Source organism: Ostrea edulis, chromosome 9 (genome assembly GCF_947568905.1).
Source record: "Ostrea edulis chromosome 9, xbOstEdul1.1, whole genome shotgun sequence".
NCBI lineage: Eukaryota > Metazoa > Mollusca > Bivalvia > Ostreida > Ostreidae > Ostrea > Ostrea edulis.
In genome coordinates, this window is record NC_079172.1 from 58,925,682 (window position 1) to 58,944,383 (window position 18,702).

The 18,702-nt window shown below is 35.8% G+C and overlaps 1 protein-coding gene across 1 annotated transcript in view; it reads right to left on the reverse strand.

Annotated features, from left to right (window-relative positions):
• The window catches only part of LOC125659635 (importin subunit alpha-4-like), a 20,198-nt gene extending 2,752 nt beyond the window's left edge, over window positions 1-17,446 (reverse strand). The window contains exons 1-13 of the mRNA XM_048891373.2: window positions 17,061-17,446; window positions 14,198-14,242; window positions 11,908-12,071; window positions 9,771-9,866; window positions 9,100-9,185; window positions 8,749-8,835; window positions 5,667-5,881; window positions 5,015-5,146; window positions 3,646-3,774; window positions 2,714-2,818; window positions 1,754-1,825; window positions 1,487-1,649; window positions 183-274 (exon numbers count right to left, since the gene is read on the reverse strand). Coding sequence (XP_048747330.1) covers window positions 183-274; window positions 1,487-1,649; window positions 1,754-1,825; window positions 2,714-2,818; window positions 3,646-3,774; window positions 5,015-5,146; window positions 5,667-5,881; window positions 8,749-8,835; window positions 9,100-9,185; window positions 9,771-9,866; window positions 11,908-12,071; window positions 14,198-14,242; window positions 17,061-17,126 — 1,452 coding nt within the window. The 5' untranslated portion in view covers window positions 17,127-17,446. The remainder of the gene's footprint in view (window positions 1-182; window positions 275-1,486; window positions 1,650-1,753; window positions 1,826-2,713; window positions 2,819-3,645; window positions 3,775-5,014; window positions 5,147-5,666; window positions 5,882-8,748; window positions 8,836-9,099; window positions 9,186-9,770; window positions 9,867-11,907; window positions 12,072-14,197; window positions 14,243-17,060) is intronic.
• Between the last annotated feature and the right edge of the window lie 1,256 nt (window positions 17,447-18,702).

Consider the following 18,702-nt stretch of genomic DNA (forward strand, 5'->3'; position numbering starts at 1 on the left):
AAACATTGGGAGGCCATGAACATGATTTTAATAGTCACTAACAAGTTTTACCAACATGTCAACAGAACAGGCAAAGTAGACATGAAATCAACATCACCAATTGTAAATCCTACTACAAAGATAGCTATTGCTGGTGCTTTTAAATTAGCACCTTTCCATCGTTAACAAAAAACAACACTTACATCATCTGAAAAGTAGTGGTCTATTATTTCATAGGCCAGTTTGTATATTTCTTCATTCTCATGGTTCTGTAAAGCTTCTATTTTGTCTAAACCTGAAATTACATTAACTCGATCATATAACATTATATATGTACATGCAAGTAATAAAGTTCAGATCATAAGAGAATAGAGAGAATATCCTTTAAAACCATATTCTGCAGAAGATGGCCTTGTTAACTTCCAGTTCAAACAAATGTCTACTTATGCCTAATCTTAAACACAACAGTACAGAAGAGACTTCATACTTATATCAGCTATCAAGCTTTTCATCAACAGAATTCAAACGTCAATGTCAGTACATGGCATGTAGATTTGTAAAGTTCTTGATTTTCATGAAGAAATGCAGTATTTTGGAGAGCACCAAAAATTTGAATATGAATATATCCACTGATCCAAAAAATATTGACCAGACAAATCACCTTTTTGGTTATCAAGATTTTAAAATAAACTTTTCTATATGTATATCTTTACAGGTATTAAATTTTTAATGTAACATCTATTACAGTTTCATGCTAATAAATTTCAATTTATGTGAATAAACTTGAATCTTGACTACATTGAGGATAGCTTGCATACTAATTTGACAATTCAGACAATTTATATTAACAACATTCCTGTGTAAAAGTTTGAACCTAAATTGTGCTCCCAGGGACATGATATGAACAAACCTGTACCTACTCCACATAAGAATTGATCATTTTCACAAATGGTAAGACTGTTGTTCTTGACAAGATTTTTAAAACAATTTTTTCTTCATTAAACTTGAAACCCCTGGTATAGTCAGCTATTGTATAGGACGCATATGACCTCCACATTTCTCCATCATGGTACAATACGACCTCCACATTCCTCTACCATGGTACAATACGACCTCCACATTCCTCTACCATGGTACAATACGACCTCCACATTCCTCTACCATGGTACAATACGACCTCCACATTCCTCTACCATGGTACAATACGACCTCCACATTCCTCTACCATGGTACAATACGACCTCCACATTCCTCTACCATGGTACAATACGACCTCCACATTCCTCTACCATGGTACAATACGACCTCCACATTCCTCTACCATGGTACAATACGACCTCCACATTTCTCCATCATGGTACAATACAACCTCCACATTCCTCTATCATGGTACAATACAACCTCCACATTCCTCTATCATGGTACAATACAACCTCCACATTCCTCTATCATGGTACAATATCACCTCCAAATTCCTCTATCATGGTACAACACGACCTCCACCTACCTCCACATTCTTCTATCATGGTACAGATGCGGTCCACATCATCTCCTGCCATCTTTAATATATTATTGATACCATCTAATACCACATTCACCACTTGAGTGTCTTTAACTCCCAAAAGATCACAAAAAGGGGAAATAACTCCATTTTCCACTACTTTGGCCACCTGTAATGAGTTCATATAGTCTCGTTATGTCATTTTTAGCAATATATATTAATCATGTATTTCAGACAATAGGCAGGTGTCTGATTAAGGTGGGGGCTATTTACCTGGTCTTTGTTACCACTGATTGTTAAATTGCTAATTGCCCAAGCTGCTTCTTTCTTTGTCTGGAAGTCACCCTGTAATAAAATCATTGTACATGGAATAAGATGAAAGAACTTAAAAATACATAAATAAGAGGCCCATGGGCCATACCTCTAATCGAAGCATAAATCCCAATTAAGGCCCCTTCCTGACCATGCATGGTTTGAGCCAACTTAAAATTTACATACAGTAACTTATATTTTGACTAAATGCATTTAAAAAAAAAAATGAAATTGAAAACCCCTGTTGTAGCCCCACCAAGGGGCCAAATGACACTAAACGAGGATGCTTGCATATTGTTTTGACATACTTTACTCTTGCGGTTCTTGAGGAGAAACCTCTTAATTGTAAACAAGCTTGAATCTACCATATGAGAATGTTTGTATATTGTAGTTCTTGGGAAGATTTAAGAAGGTATTTTTGACATACGAGATACATGTGTGAAGACAAGTGAAGAATAATGTTGCAGGCACTACATGTGTGAAATGAGGCTACTTACTCTCATCAAATGATGGATTATAAGTGATATGAGGCTACTTACTCTCATCAAATGATGGATTATAAGTGATATGAGGCTACTTACTCTCATCAAATGATGGATTATAAGTGATATGAGGCTAACTTACTCTCATCAAATGATGGATTATAAGATATATGAGGCTACTTACTCTCATCAAATGATGGATTATAAGTGATATGAGGCTACTTACTCTCATCAAATGATGGATTATAAGTGATATGAGGCTAACTTATTCTCATCAAATGATGGATTATAAGTGATATGAGGCTAACTTACTCTCATCAAATGATGGATTATAAGTGATATGAGGCTAACTTACTCTCATCAAATGATGGATTATAAGTGATATGAGGCTACTTACTCTCATCAAATGATGGATTATAAGTGATATGAGGCTACTTACTCTCATCAAATGATGGATTATAAGTGATATGAGGCCAGCATCGATCACTGCTTGTACTTGTGACTGGTTCCCAGCTGTTATGTTGGACAGAAACCATACTGCTTCCTGTCAATAAAACATACATCAGATTATGATCTGCTTCCTGTCAATAAAACATACATCAGATTATGATCTTCATCGTGGTGGCGAAAGTTAACACAAGGGAAATTCAAACGAGAAAGTAACACCTTTATCAATATCCTATTGTCACATGACTTATATCTCAGGAACAAATCTATACTAAAATGGTAGTTCCATGTGCGATAGAAGCAAAGAACATTGACACAGTTTTTCATTTTCAGTAAAAAAAAATCTTCCCAACCGCCAAAAAAACTGTCAGTGTTACAGTATAGATCAAAGTTGTGTGATTCGCCACCGTGCTCCTGCAAAATGAAATTCAATCAGACATGAGAGGCCAAGGTTTGAACATACTGGTATACTGCTATAGTAGTCCAACCCTGACTCCAGGATCCTACTGGTATGTCCAGGGACCAATAACTATATGTACCCGAATCTCCGATTATGGGGGCATAAAAATATTCAAAATTAATGATGCATAAAATGCATAAATGTTCCAGCTCTACCCCTAAAGCATCAAAAAGACATGGACCAAGGAATTCATAATATTCAATATAGGCATTGAGAGCAGTCGATCACAGAGGTGATCTAAAAACTAGACATGATAAAATTCTTACCTTATTAATTTTTTCTTTAGGATGAGTTAGTAATGATGGGAAATGTGACAGGGCATCACAATTAAGAACAATTTGAACTAGACGTGATAAAATTCTTACCTTATTAATTTTTTCTTTAGGATGAGTTAGTAATGATGGGAAATGTGACAGGGCATCACAATTAAGAACAATTTGAACTAGACGTGATAAAATTCTTACCTTATTAATTTTTTCTTTAGGATGAGTTAGTAATGATGGGAAATGTGACAGGGCATCACAATTAAGAACAATTTGCGTTTGGTCGTCTGTCCCAGTCACAATGTTCCCCACTGCTCTCAGCGCCGCTGTCTGTAAAGCATTCAACATCAAATATCTCACAATTCCAACCCAGCATTTTCCATACAATGATATCAAGTAAACACAAACACAAAATTTGAACTTCTGAACAGAAATTGGCTGTTAATGTCAGTTGTTTGTAATATTGAATATATATCACAATCATACTCAAATCAAAATTTCTCATTATTTTCAGATTTTCAGACAGAGGCTATCACTTTTACGTTCCCTTTCTCATTATCTTCAGACAGAGGCTATCACTTTCACAGTCCCTTTCTCATTATTTTCAGACAGAGGCTATCACTTTCACAGTCCCTTTCTCATTATTCTCAGACAGAGGCTATCACTTTCACATTCCCTTTCTCATTATTTTCAGACAGAGGCTATCACTTTCACATTCCCTTTCTCATTATTTTCAGACAGAGGCTATCACTTTCACATTCCCTTTCTCATTATTCTCAAACAAAGGCTATCACTTTCACTTTCTCATTATTTTCGGACAGAGGATATCACTTTCACGTTCCCTATCTCATTATTTTCAGACAGAGCCTATCACATTCACGTTCCCTTTCTCATTATTTACAGACAGAGGCTATCACTTTCACGTTCCCTATCTCAATATTTTCAGACAGAGGCTATCACTTTCACTTTCTCATTATTTATAGACAGAGGCTATCACTTTCACGTTCCCTTTCTCATTATTTTCAGACAGAGGCTATCACTTTCACTTTCCCTTTCTCATTATTTTCAGACAGAGGCTATCACTTTCATGTTCCCTTTCTCATTATTTTCAGACAGAGGCTATCACTTTCACAGTCCCTTTCTCATTATTCTCAGACAGAGGCTATCACTTTCACATTCCCTTTCTCATTATTTTCAGACAGAGGCTATCACTTTCACGTTCCCTTGCTCTTCTTGTGGATTGGTTTACACTTTATCAACTGCCACCACAGGGGTTAAGCCCGTTTTGACCTGAAACTCTTCGTAACCATAAATAAAGGGATCAGACTCTGACCGTCTCATATTCGCAAATTCACCCGTTTAATTTTACTCGTAAATTTACTGGTCCAGGTCACCTGATGGGTTTTTCCCTATGACAGCAGGGAGCTGGTTTACACCAATTTGAATTGATAATACATGTAGATATTTGCATAAACCAAATTCACACATTATACTACCCTTGTTCCTGAGAAGAAAAAGAAAACATTTCATACATCAGAATTCAAAAATTTGTCTATTGTAAATAGTTCACCTGGACTTTGACATCGAGGTGACTCAGAAGAGGAACAAGAAACGGAACCACTCCAGAGTCTATCACCATCTGGATCTGTTCATTTCCTCCGTCTGTTAGATAGGACAAAGCCCAAACTGTGTCCACAAGAATCTGCAATTAATGTACTAAACCTTCAGCAATCTATCACATTCACAAACACTGGAATCAAATAAACAAGAATACTTCTGATGTTGAGGCTTGGTTTCTGCATACAAATCAGTATGTGTCTCTGGTAAAATGTCATTCAATTAACAGCTATACTGTACATGTAATCTCAACAGTAGAAACATTTACATTTTTGTTTACAAGTACAATACAAACTATCAAATCCAACATACAAACTATCAAATCCAACATGCATTGGGAAATCAATTTGTGTACATGTATGTTGTGTGCAAAGGTAGTATGTTGAAAAACCATACCTGTCCAGTGCGAACTAATACTAATTTCTTGGGAATAAATAGCATGGTGAATATACTGTGTGTTACTGTGTGAAAGAGAATCAGGCATTGGATCAAATATTGAAATCTGTTCCATATAACTATGATATGCTAGTATTCTAGTATTCAATTATACTTGTCTATCCCTTGTCCTTTAGTCACAGTCATTATATTGACTAATTAGCACTTACATTAATGTCCGTGTGGTGAATGAGTTGACAGAGGGCTGGAAGGATTTCTTGAATTGTCTCCAGAGGAGGAGGGGGTTCCTTGTTTCTGCACAAGTTTACGATGACCCACGCAACATTTCTTAAGAAAGGCAGAGGAATGTTCGGGTTTATGAAGTTTAAAAGAGGTTTCACAGCACCCAACTTTATAACGTAATCTCTGCACTGTGGACCATCACCTGCAAGAAAGATGTCAATCGGTCAAAACTCTAATACACTAGTAAAACTGTCTCAATATTTCTAAACCATTATAGCAATATATATTATGAGGCTCAAAAGCCTAAGCATTATCACAATATAAAGCATTTACAGAAGAAGTATTGTATGCTGTTGGCGCAAGAGTGCATCTTTAAAACTAGATCTACCCAGATTGATTGTCAGACTCTTTTCTTCACCAGGAACTTTAATCTTAGCCAAATGTCATTAGATGCTTGGTGTTATAATATATCCGCATTTAACCAATCCCCGATACAGAGTCATACATTACAAGTACTGATCACACGTAATTCTATAAATAGAGTGCACCGCTAAAGTACACGATAGATCCATCAAAGACGACATGTACATTACGCATGTTTGCCTTCTCAAAGTCACAAGCTGTGACACTATCAATTATAACTACAATGGAGAAGAATTACTGCAACATAACTGAAGTTCTCTATCAGCATACCGGGGTTGGTGGTACTAGGCCTTACAGGGTGTAAGATAGGATTCGGACAAGACTGGACTATAAAGTTATAACAATCTAGTTCGTCAATACGACCTTGCACTGGGTCAAATGCTATTTGACGTGTTTCATACCGATTGTTAAGCCGTTCTTGGCACACTGATTTTGACTGCGGATAAATCCGTTTACCTGATCAGGATATGGGGCTCACGGCGGGTGTGACCGGTCAACAGGGGATGCTTACTCCTCCTAGGCACCTGATCCCACCTCTGGTGTGTCCAGGGGTCCGTGTTTGCCCAACTATCTATTTTGTATTGCTTGTAGGAGTTATGAGATTGATCACTGTTTGTTATCTTCACCTTGCATTTTAAAGGGACTGATTCACGATTTTACCCAAAATTTTGTTTTTCACTTTTAATGATCAAAATCTACTGTCTAATGTGTTTGAAAGATTTCACATGAAAATTAAGGTTATACATCATCACAGAGGCTCATTTTAGAGAGTTTATTATTTGTTTTGTAAACAAAGATTGCGGTATGCTATTGTTTACGAAATTTTCAAAAGAAATGGATATCGATCTAAGTATTATTATATCTTTCATATTTCAAGCATTTTGGGGGTGAAACGTGTCATCTAAAAGTTAAAATTTGTGACTATTCAAAATTAAGATGCATTATATTACAAAATCAATATTTCAATTGTTTGTTTGTTTACATAAAAAGACTCGAGTCTTTGTTTACATAATACATATTTAAGGCTAAAATATTGCTTTCATTCTTGCATTCAGAAGGTTAAAATTTTGGCAGTCAACATTAAATGAGTTATATTTCTTATGTTTAACATCAAAAATGAAAAATATTTTTATCAAAAATCGTGAACCAGTCCCTTTAACCTTAAATCTGTGTTACGTAAACAAAGACGCGAGTGTTTTTATGTAAACAAACAAGTGAAATATTGATTCTGTAAGGGCTGTTCCAGAAATGATCAAATGGGGGGGTCGGGCGGCAAATGATATTTTTTTGTGTGGGTGGTCATATTTTTTCATATTTTATTTGGTCCGTGGTTGGACTGTTAAAAAAATATTTATTATGGGTAGTGGGTAGTTTCTATTGTTTTATTTTGTGCCACGTGGGTGTTGAGTTTTCAGAATATTTTTATTGTCGCTCTTGTCGTGTTGGTTACAAAACGTTGGAGGGAAAATTGAAAACGTGCTTTCGAAATGCTGCTTTCGAAATCGGAAATCGGAAGTAACATAGAACTATTCGAGTTGTCGCTTTTGCAGTGCATAACTTTCCATTACGGCACTCTTCAAATTAGAGGCGTGTTTAGTAGGGTCCCTTTGGACGTGATGGCGGCGAACTCTGTTCTGTAGATTATTACAGTTTACAGTGCATCGATTTTGGGAATATTTTGAAACCAATAGGTATTCCGTTTTCTAATAAAAATAGGCAAACCTTAGTTGATTTATACGAGGGTACCGATGCGTTATATTTATCAGTCGGTGTGATGGTGATATAGAGGCCTCCGGGCGCGGGCTCCATTAGAAGACGAACGATTCGTGGAAAAACATATCCATACCCATTTCATGATAATAGCATCGTTTGGACTCCCAATCTTTCCAACATTCCCACCATAGATGCCTTTGATTGTTGATGTGACATCGTTTCTTCAGAACTACTGTGATACAATGTCGCACAGGCATTACCGCGTCATATTGACTAGAATGTTTGTCCCGAAAACCTCGTGAGATTTGTACCGTTTTCATTTTTAAAAATATTTTTGTGGTGGGTCTGGTTAGTTGTTTTTTTTAATTAGATGGGTCATTGTAAAATGAGTTTATCAATTTGATGGGTCATGGGGTAATTTTTTATTTTTTTTTATGGGTGCTTGGTATATACAAAAGGTGCCTCCCGACCCCCCCATGTATTTATTTCTGGAATAGCCCTAATATAAAGCATCTTAATTTTGCATAGTCACAAATTTTAACTTATAGATGACACATTCTACCCAAAAAATGCTTGAAATGTGAAAGATATAATAAAATTAGATCCATATCCATTTCTTTTGAAAATTTCGTAAACAATAGCACACCGCAATCTTTGTTTACAAAACAAATAATAAACTCTCTAAAATGAGCTTCTGTGATAATGTATAACCTAAATTTTTATGTGAAATCTTTCACACACATTTAGACAGCAGATTTTAAACATTAAAAGAGAAAAACAAAATTTTGGGGAAAATCGTGAATCAGTCCTTTTAATTTCCTATCATGGCATGAATTATCCAATTCAAACAATCTTCACTGGTGCCTTAGTTTGCCCCTGAACAACACACCTGTATAACAATTTTAAGACATGCAGTAGGTAATTTTTACAAACCTATTATGTTTCCTAATGCCCAAACAGCCTGTTCACATACATTCTGATGATGGGAGGAAAGCAGTCTCAGAAACAAAGGAACAGCACCTGCAGAAATAAAATTAACATTTTCACAAAATCTGCAGTTAACATTGGTTCGATAAATTCATATATTCACTTATTTACTATATGCAGAAACTTGTATATGTGTTATGTAGAACCTTCAACCCCTTGTGCTCATCCATATAATACCTAGCATGCAAGTTGAAATAATGATGGCCATTTCATAATGCTCATGAAAATCAAAGCTGAAGTATGAATAACTGATTCATAAGTACACTGGAAATTTTTGCTTGCATTCTTAATTCTTACCAGCATTGACCACAGCTTGTGTTTGTTGAGATGTTCCTGATGCAATATTTGTCAAAGCCCAGGCTGCCTCAAACTGCAAGGATGGACTACGGAGCAAACAAATTCAATCTCAATAAATCTACATGAAAAACTTTTTTCTTATTTTATATTCATAGCATTTTTAAATCACAAATTTTAAAACTTGTGGTTTTTCACTTGCTTTTTACCCTCTGTACAATACAGCAATTTTTACACCTTAAATGATTGGTAATCAATATCACCATCTTTAGGTGAAGTGCCACAAATTTTGACCGTTGCATGGTGCCAAGGGCTGTAGTAATGACGGTTCACTATTGTTCCAAGGTTTAATTGCTGTGTATAGTTTTGTTTATTATTCACTTATTAGTAAGTCCTTTAGACTTACTGGGTTAAGTACCAAACTGGAAGTCTCAGACATTGGGAATTAGGAAATTTGAATCCCTGTGGGTTTTTTCTCCTGGTATTTGAATGTTTTTACAATCTGATTCTTGCATGGCAGACATCAAAAATAGATTCAACAGTCAATTCCTACAGACTCAAAGACAATAAAAACATTTTCTGCTCACATATATTTTTTTAGGTTATTCTTAAAATCAGGGTGAGCAGAGTCCTTGTTTGCACTGTAATAGAATAAGCTGATTAAAACACATTACTTGTCATCTTTCAGAAGACATTCCACCAGGATAGGCAGTATTCCGGAAGATATCAGGTCATCTATTGGTGGATTTCGGTCACTGGACAATAGTTTCCTGTAAAAATACAAATTAGTCTATCATTAAATAACACTCTACAATCGTATTTTCTAGACTGCATCAGTTACTAACATTGGTATATTATTAGGTCACTATATCATGTTTTGTCCATTGTCTATTATGGGTCATACATAACGTTCACACATTTTCAACATCTGAAATACCAGAGGTAAATATCACTAGGAAAATGCTACAAAATTCAAATTTTCAAATGACAAGACAATTGCTAAATTTTGATCAAAAAATGCACTTACGCTAATTCAACTTAATTAGTAGATTATCATCCTGGGTCACCAAAAAGAATGGGGCAGGTGGGATGATTTTATTTTTTCATTTTTGTTTTCTGATAAAAAAAACGAGTTTCTGACCACAGGTGCTTGGGTCATAATATATGAATACACATCTAACCTTATACTTATAATCAACGTTATTTACATATGTATACGGTTAGATGAGTATTCATATATTATGACCCAAGCACCTGTGTTTTTGACAACAGAAGTACATCATTTAATGTCAGATGGATATCAATCTATGCATTTCACGCCAGAGTCGGACATGAACATTTTCCAGAAATCGCAAGTTTCCCAAAATAAAAATTTTGGGGGCGGGCCGATTTTTGAGAGGCGGGTGGGGATGATAATCTATCAATTAAGTTTAATTGGCCTTATCCTGACTTATGTGAGCTCAAATGAACAAAAAAAAGAGAAGAAAACACTAGGACTTTGACATGCTAACAAGGCCAAACAAAAAGATGTGTTTACTGTCACCAGCTGAAAAAATAGGTTCAGTAGGTTAGATTGCTTTTTTTTTTTTTTTTGCTATCTAGTGTATTTGTGTACTTGTATATGTTGACAGTTTTAAACAACCTAAGGGGTCATCCATAATTGTCAACCATTTTCCAAAGTGTGCAAAAAGCACACTTTTTGAGAACCCACCCCCCACCCCTCAAACAGTGTACATCAACCATTTTTAAATTCCCAACTAGAAGGTCGACAATCAAGTTTATGAGCAATTTAGTTCAAACAATGAGTTCTTTAATATCGATACCCCTATTTCTTGTTATATATGAATGATATAATGTTTTATAAATGTGCAAATCTTGTGTACATAATAGATTTTTGTTTTTATAGAAAAAAATAAAGAAGTCTTTGTCTTATCTTGTCGTCTTTTTTATAGGCATTACATTTTTGTAACATGACCAATACTTTTATGAAATAAAGCCGGAAGAGAAAAAAGAGCGTACGGTATAATTGTCGATTTTTTACCCCCTCCCCCCGAGCGTGCTTTTTGCACACTTTGGAAAATGGTTGACAATCATGGATGACCCCTAACCAACTGTTATGGATGACCCCTAACCAACTGTTATGGATGGCATTATCTTGAACAATTTATCCACTACTTTACACCCACTGTTCCTTAGTTGGTTGCATATTGTTTAACGTCCCACTTGAGAATTTTTTCACTCATATAGAGATTTCACCATTGCCAGTGAAGGGCTGTAAAATTTTGGACTATGCTCGGTGCTTACAGCATTTCAGCACAGAGAGAGAGATCTTTATCGTGCCACACCTGCTATGACACGAGGCCAAGGTTTTTATAGTCCCATCCGAAGGACCACCCCATTTAGTTGCCTCTTATGACATGCAAGGGGTACTAAGGACCTATTCTAACCCGGAATTTTGGAATGGTGCCATAAAATTTATCTACTCTTTCAGGTGGGCACATTCTATGAAGGTCAGAGATAAAACACTCGCCATTTTCACTGAAACTCCACTGGCAGAAGTCGCCATATTTTTAAAGAAGTGAAATAATAGGATTTGGTTCCGGAAGGAGACAAAATTTCATCTTTATGTGTTGAATAAATGATTTGGAGAAATGTTCACAAACCAATCTCATAATTAATTTGGAGTTTTATGTCAATATTTTTGCTTCTATTTTTAAGAATTCAATTGATGACAGCTAGCATGTAGTACGAATGAGAAAAGTCAGAAAATAACTTGTACCGCTTTGATGAAAAGCAGTGTTTGTAATTTACCTGGCAGCTTGCACAGCGTTGAGTTGCACTTGAGGTTCAGAACTTGCTGCATTTTCTACAATGGACTGTAAGGACTGACTAGTCGGTTTTTCCGTGTCATCCGAATCTGTACTGTCCTGAACAGGCACATTTCTCCTCTTCAGTACATGCTGGTCTCTTTTGTTCTGAAGGCACACAACGAAATCAACAGTCATAAATATCTATCAAAGGAAGGCACACAACAAAATCAACAGTCATAAATATCTATCAAAGGAAGGCACACAACAAAATCAACAGTCATAAATATCTATCAAAGGAAGGCACACAACGAAATCAACAGTCATAAATATCTATCATAGGGAAGGCACACAACGAAATCAACAGTCATAAATATCTATCAAAGGAAGGCACACAACGAAATCAACAGTCATAAATATCTATCATAGGGAGGCAATCAACGAAATCAACAGTCATAGTATCTAACATAGGGAAGGCACTCAACGAAATCAACGGTCATAATATCTATCATAGGGAAGGCACACAACGAAATCAACAGTCATAGTATCTATCAGGGCAGGCACTCAACGAAATCAACAGTCATAGTATCTATCATAGGGAAGGCACACAACGAAATCAACGGTCATAGTATCTATCATAGGGAAGGCACACAACGAAATCAACAGTCATAATATCTATCATAGGGAAGACACACAACAAAATCAACAGTCATAATATCTATCATAGGGAAGGCACACAACGAAATCAACGGTCATAGTCTCTATCATAGGGCAGGCACTCAACGAAATCAACAGTCATAGTATCTATCATAGGGAAGGCACTCAACGAAATCAACGGTCATAGTATCTATCATAGGGCAAGCACTCAACGAAATCAACAGTCATAATATCTATCACAGGAAGGCACTCAACGAAATCAACAGTCATAATATCTATCAGGGAAGGCACTCAGAAAGAGGAATAACAGGGACGTTGTCTAGTCATCCATGACACGTAAAATCAAACTGAACAAACAGGTCAACCATGCTCACAGTAGAATAGATGGGGGTGGTGGGGGAGGTTAGACAACAGGCAACATTCAGTTGCAAGGTAGCATTCCTTCAAGTCTGATAACTGTAGTTAAAATCTTGTCCTGTTGTACATAGGAAGTAATTCCTTCCAGTAAACTTGACCTTTCACCTCCAACTTTAAAAAACTATAAGAAACAAAGGTCTTTAACCAGACATCATTCCTGCCATATGACAAAATTTAAGTAAAAGCTGTTGCTAGTTCACAAGGAGGCTTCTCTTCTGATGATCTTGACATTTAACATTCCTTCTGAAAACCCTCTTAATGCAGGTTTTACTCCTGAAATTCATAACATGAATATCAGTAAAACTGATGAATGCTCCCTGAACTGCATCTAACCAATGAACTACTTCATATGACAAATGACTTGCACAATGATAAATAACTGTTGAAATACTATTGAAATTAAGTGCGTTTTCAAATATAGATGTATAATGTACACGTTGACCTTACAAAATGACCTTGAGTATGGAAAATACCATTCCTGCAAGGTTTGTAAAATTTAATGAAAAAGTGTAAATCCTTTACATGAGAAATTTCTGAAATTCCTTTCCAGTGACCTTGACATTTCCTCTATAACCTTGACATCAACAGCCAGTACGACTGAAATTGGCCTGTTTGTGAATAAAATTAACAATGTGAAAATAACTTACAACAGACAGACTACCAACAAACTTCAATCTGAAGAACTCAAATGAACTTTCAAGCACAGGTGAGCTAATTTTTAAAAAGCTGCACAATCAAACACATGAACAAATGGGCAATTATTGACTATGGTACATTTTCATTGTTTGAATACGGTACATTTCCATGGTTTGACTACGGTACATTTCCATGGTTTGACTACAGTACATTTCCATGTTTGACTACGGTACATTTTCATTGTTTGACTACCGTTACATTTTCATGGTTTGACTACAGTACATTTCCATAATTTGACTATGGTACATTTTCATGGTTTGACTACGGTACATTTCCATGGTTTGACTACAGTACATTTCCATTGTTTGACTACAGTACATTTTCATGGTTTGACTAAGGTACATTTCCATGGTTTGACTACAGTACATTTACATTGTTTGACTACGGTACATTTCCATGGTTTGACTATGGTACATTTTCATGGTTTGACTACAGTACATTTTTATTGTTTGACTACAGTACATTTTTATGGTTTGACTACAGTACATTTCCATGCATGTAACCTGGACATCAGTGCAGCATACCTTCCTTATTTCAACTGTGACTTCTGTGCGCCTTCTTCTCATTTCCTGTAATACAAGAGCAGTGATAAATCTTTCATTCAAACAAAGAAATAACACATCACATACACAAACATAACTTTAACTAAATTCTAGGACTCAAACTCTGAACCTTCATTGTTACCCTGTCCTTAAAAATCAAGTAGTTACCCACACACCAGTAGGCCATGTACTGGTGATTTTATACAATGTACAAAATTACACACATAAAACCATCTATAACCAGGTAGTGACCTTGACCTTGGACAAACTGACCTGCCTGGATCATATGTATACTGATGTGTGTCAGTCTGAGAGTTAGAGCATTCTCCAGCAACCAGTCACACACGATCAATTACGCCTTAAACACAAGAAAAGACGGTCGACTTGTGATGTCATCCTCCTATAAATATAGAGAAGGGACTTCGACCTGTGATGTCATCTTTCTATAATTATAGAAAATAGACTCGGAAAGAATTTATTTTTATTTACAATAATTTTGGTGCTTAAAGCACACGTTTTCATTGCGACAGCCATTATTGCTGTTTTACAAGTGAAACAAGGCTGCGATAGACCAGACCTTCCATTATAGCCTAAGAATGAATTCTATTGGTATCGGATTACATCATTCTCATCATGCATATTTATGAGAAACAAAATTGTCATGCTCATAGCAGACTTAATTCTACAGAGATAGAAAAAGGGGAAAGGTTGGGGGGGGGGGGGGGGGGGGGGCGACGACTCTGGGGATCCTCCCCCAGTGGAGTGTCTAGGGGCAGTGAAAATGGATATTTTAACTTTAAGAACCTTTTCAGAAAATGAATTCTGTTTTGAGGTTTTAAGCTTTACAAAAATGCCAATAATAGAAAGTAAGTATTGGTTCCCTAACCTTGTCTAAGGCAAAGGTCCTAACGATATCTACAACTAAAAGGTTCAATCAAAAGTTGGACCTTGTCAATGGCCTTAAACATTACTGTACTACTTTTGCGGACATTTTTGTAATACCCACGCATTTACAATCAGTGTAGAGTCTGCTGATTGGACGATATCATAATCAATGAGAATACAATGAGGAAATACTGACCGCTATGTAAAATTCAAAGTCAAAACAGGATATTTCGGAAAATAAGATTCGTAAACGGTGAAATTTATTGAACAACCTAGAAATTTCTGAGAGCGGAATCGTTATTTAGAGGACAGGTTTTCCAGTCCTGGAAGCAGAATTCCGCTTTAAAGCGGAGAAAAATCATGTCTGTTATAGCCACTGGTGAAATAGGAGAGGAATCAGAGGAGAGTACGTTTCTGCCATTGCTTGCAACAATGTATTGATATAGACCAAGATTTTCTTTGGATATTGTCTATTGGTCCACCGTTAATTTCGCACACTGACCAAACTGTTAAGACTTTCTTATTACACAGTTGTAAATGAATTACTTTTTCGATAATAAATCCAACTGACACTATTCAATTCCACACAAATCTTTGGGAACCTCTTGCTATCATCTGGAATCATAGAAATAAGGTAATGCATACCCTACGTGAGACTTGGAACTAGTCCAAGTGTTGTAGTGCACTAGAGTCAAAAAATGTATTATTTGACGACGATTTTGATCAATTGATTTGTTGAACGGTCATTCATGTATTGATTTAGTTAAGTTTTTGAACAATGTATATCAAAGGTAACTTGAAATAATATCGAACCAAGGTGTAACTGATGCTGTAAACCCATTACTTTATACAGGCCTGGACAGAAACATGGGGGACAGAAAGGGCCGAATATAAAATACCCCCTCATTTCCACAGAATATAGGCCCCAGGCAATTGAATTTCCATCAATTTTCAAAACTGATTGAGTTCCAGAAAGGCCAAAACTTTACATTCCTTATTTAAACAATGAGACGGACATGCAGTCATTAACGTAGCTTAGATCAGCTAGCGTACAGGGTCAATCTGAGTCTGTTGAAGTGTGACTTCTCACCTGTGAAGCACACCCACCAATATACACAATGATATAGATCGATCTTGTTTATCATATTGCTATTCTGATATTAAAATTGCTGAAATTTGACATTTTGCTTATATCAGAATATCAGAAAAGAATATGAAGGAATATATATACGAATATATGATATTAAATTACGTGGGAACCTCTTCATATTGTACCAATGAATTATACCATTCCAATCACTATCAATTTTCCAAAATTTCGAGGATATGACATGCCCAGTAACAAATAACTATAACATCGTACTGAATTCAAAGCTCATAATTCGCTTGATATGAAACGTCATGCATGACTTACGTAAGGTTCCATTCGCTTTGTTGATAAAATGGCACACGTTTCATAGCTGTGATCCTTGTTCATTCTTAGAAATATGGTTTATTCAGTGTATTCTAAATCAATTGTTGATGATAAAGGGAAATTCTGAATTTGATTTATACAATTATCGATACATCTCTGAACATGAACGCTGGAAGCATGAGGAGAGGGTGAATTAATTGTTTATGCATCCCCATAATACAAACTACATATATATTCCTCAAGTGTATATGATATTAGTCCTAGAATTTATCAAACCGTGATCTGATCACGATCTATACATTGTGCATGCTGTATGGGGCGTCACACTAAACATTCCATTTCTACGTTCTACATTACAGATCAACAATACTTTAGTTGAATGACTAACATTCGTAAACATGTTATAACAATTCTCTTTTATAATGCGCATTTGGTTAGCTTTAATATGGGAAATGTGCTATATTTAAGTCGCACATGCCAAGGAGTACTTGTATGAAAATGTATATCGTCTCTTAAATGCTCGGAAAAAAATTGACAAAATCTTACGTCAGCATCCTTCCCCTTGTTTTTAAATAAGTGAGTCCGTCCTTTGCTATTCAGCTCAGCTGCCATTGTTCGTTCTCTTACTTTCTCTATCAGTTTCTCGAAAAATGTCCAGACCAAATAATTAACAGTGTTGTATGGTATATGAAAGACGCTTTCCGATTGGTCAAAGCGCCACCGTAACTTGCGGAGAATTTGCGTGAAATAACCGACTTTATGTAATTATATATTCGATAGGTTTGAAGTAAGACTTTTATTTGAAAATATTTGCTTTTCAAATGTTTTTATTTATCGGTGTTACTTGAATATAATGCAATATTGATCAGTAAACATTAACCAATAAAAATATTTTTCACATCCGACAAATAATCGCTCCACGTGGGAAGAGTGAGCTAAGTCGTACATTCAATATTTCGTAACAGCGGTTTAAATGAGCAAGTTGATTCATTAATTAATTATTGATTGTATGTTGTTTAACGTCCCGCTCGAGAATATTTCACTCATATGGAGACGTTACCACTGCCGGTGAAGGGCTGCAAAACTTAGGCCTATGCTCGGCGCTTATGGCCTTTGAGCAGGGAGGGATCGATCTTTAATAATATCGTGCCACACCTGCTGTGACACGGGAGCTCGGTTTTTGTGGTCTCATCCGAAGGACCGCCCCATTTAGTCGCCTCTTACGACAAGCAAGGGGGTACTGAGAACTATTCTAACTCGGATCCCCACGGGACCATTAATTAATTATAGCAGATACAAATTTCAAAGGTTCTCATAATGTGGACAATCAAAAGTAAAATAGATTTCACCTTTACGCATGCAGATTACATTTGCGCTGATTCGATTGACTAATTCTATACGGATTGTAAAACAACTTTGTTGATTACTGAGAATTTTCTCGACAAAGCGTTTATTTGTTTAAGATCTTTATTCCATTATGTAATGTCTATATGGATCGAATCATATGGCAATGTTGCCATGCGCTCCATCGTACCCATCTCTGTAGTGATAGGATGACACGATGACAACATCAGATTATCATCGATAGCCCTCTGAAATAAATGTGGAGCACCTTAATTAACATAAACTCAAATAATTGAAGATAGCTTTAATTATTGAAGATATCATTAATTCCTTTGATGTGCGAAACCATGCTTATAAAGGTTTCTTGAAATAATCATGGATGTTTTCATATGGATCTAAGTTATTGCGCGTATTGAATTATTGACAACATTAATCAATCTGCTGAATATTGATGCACGCTATGTAATCAAAGTGTTGCTCTCTTCAAATGAATTTATGAAATCAACAATTGAATTGATATGCTCTACAATTCAATTGAAGAAAGCAATAATTCAATTGATGTGTGCTATAATTCAATTGAAGAGAACATTAATTCATTTAATGCGCCCATCAATTTAAATAATGCTCGGAATAATTGAATTAAATTAATAATATCATTAATTAATTCAATTGATGCCCGGAATAATTCTTTAGAGAGAGCAACTATATCTTCAATTCAACATATTCATAACTGAATTATTGATCTCTTTAATTGAATTAATGTTGCTCTCTTTAAAAGTCGCGCATTATTTCTTTATCCAAAAACATTGTAAATAATTGGAGATATCATACACGTATCTTCAAT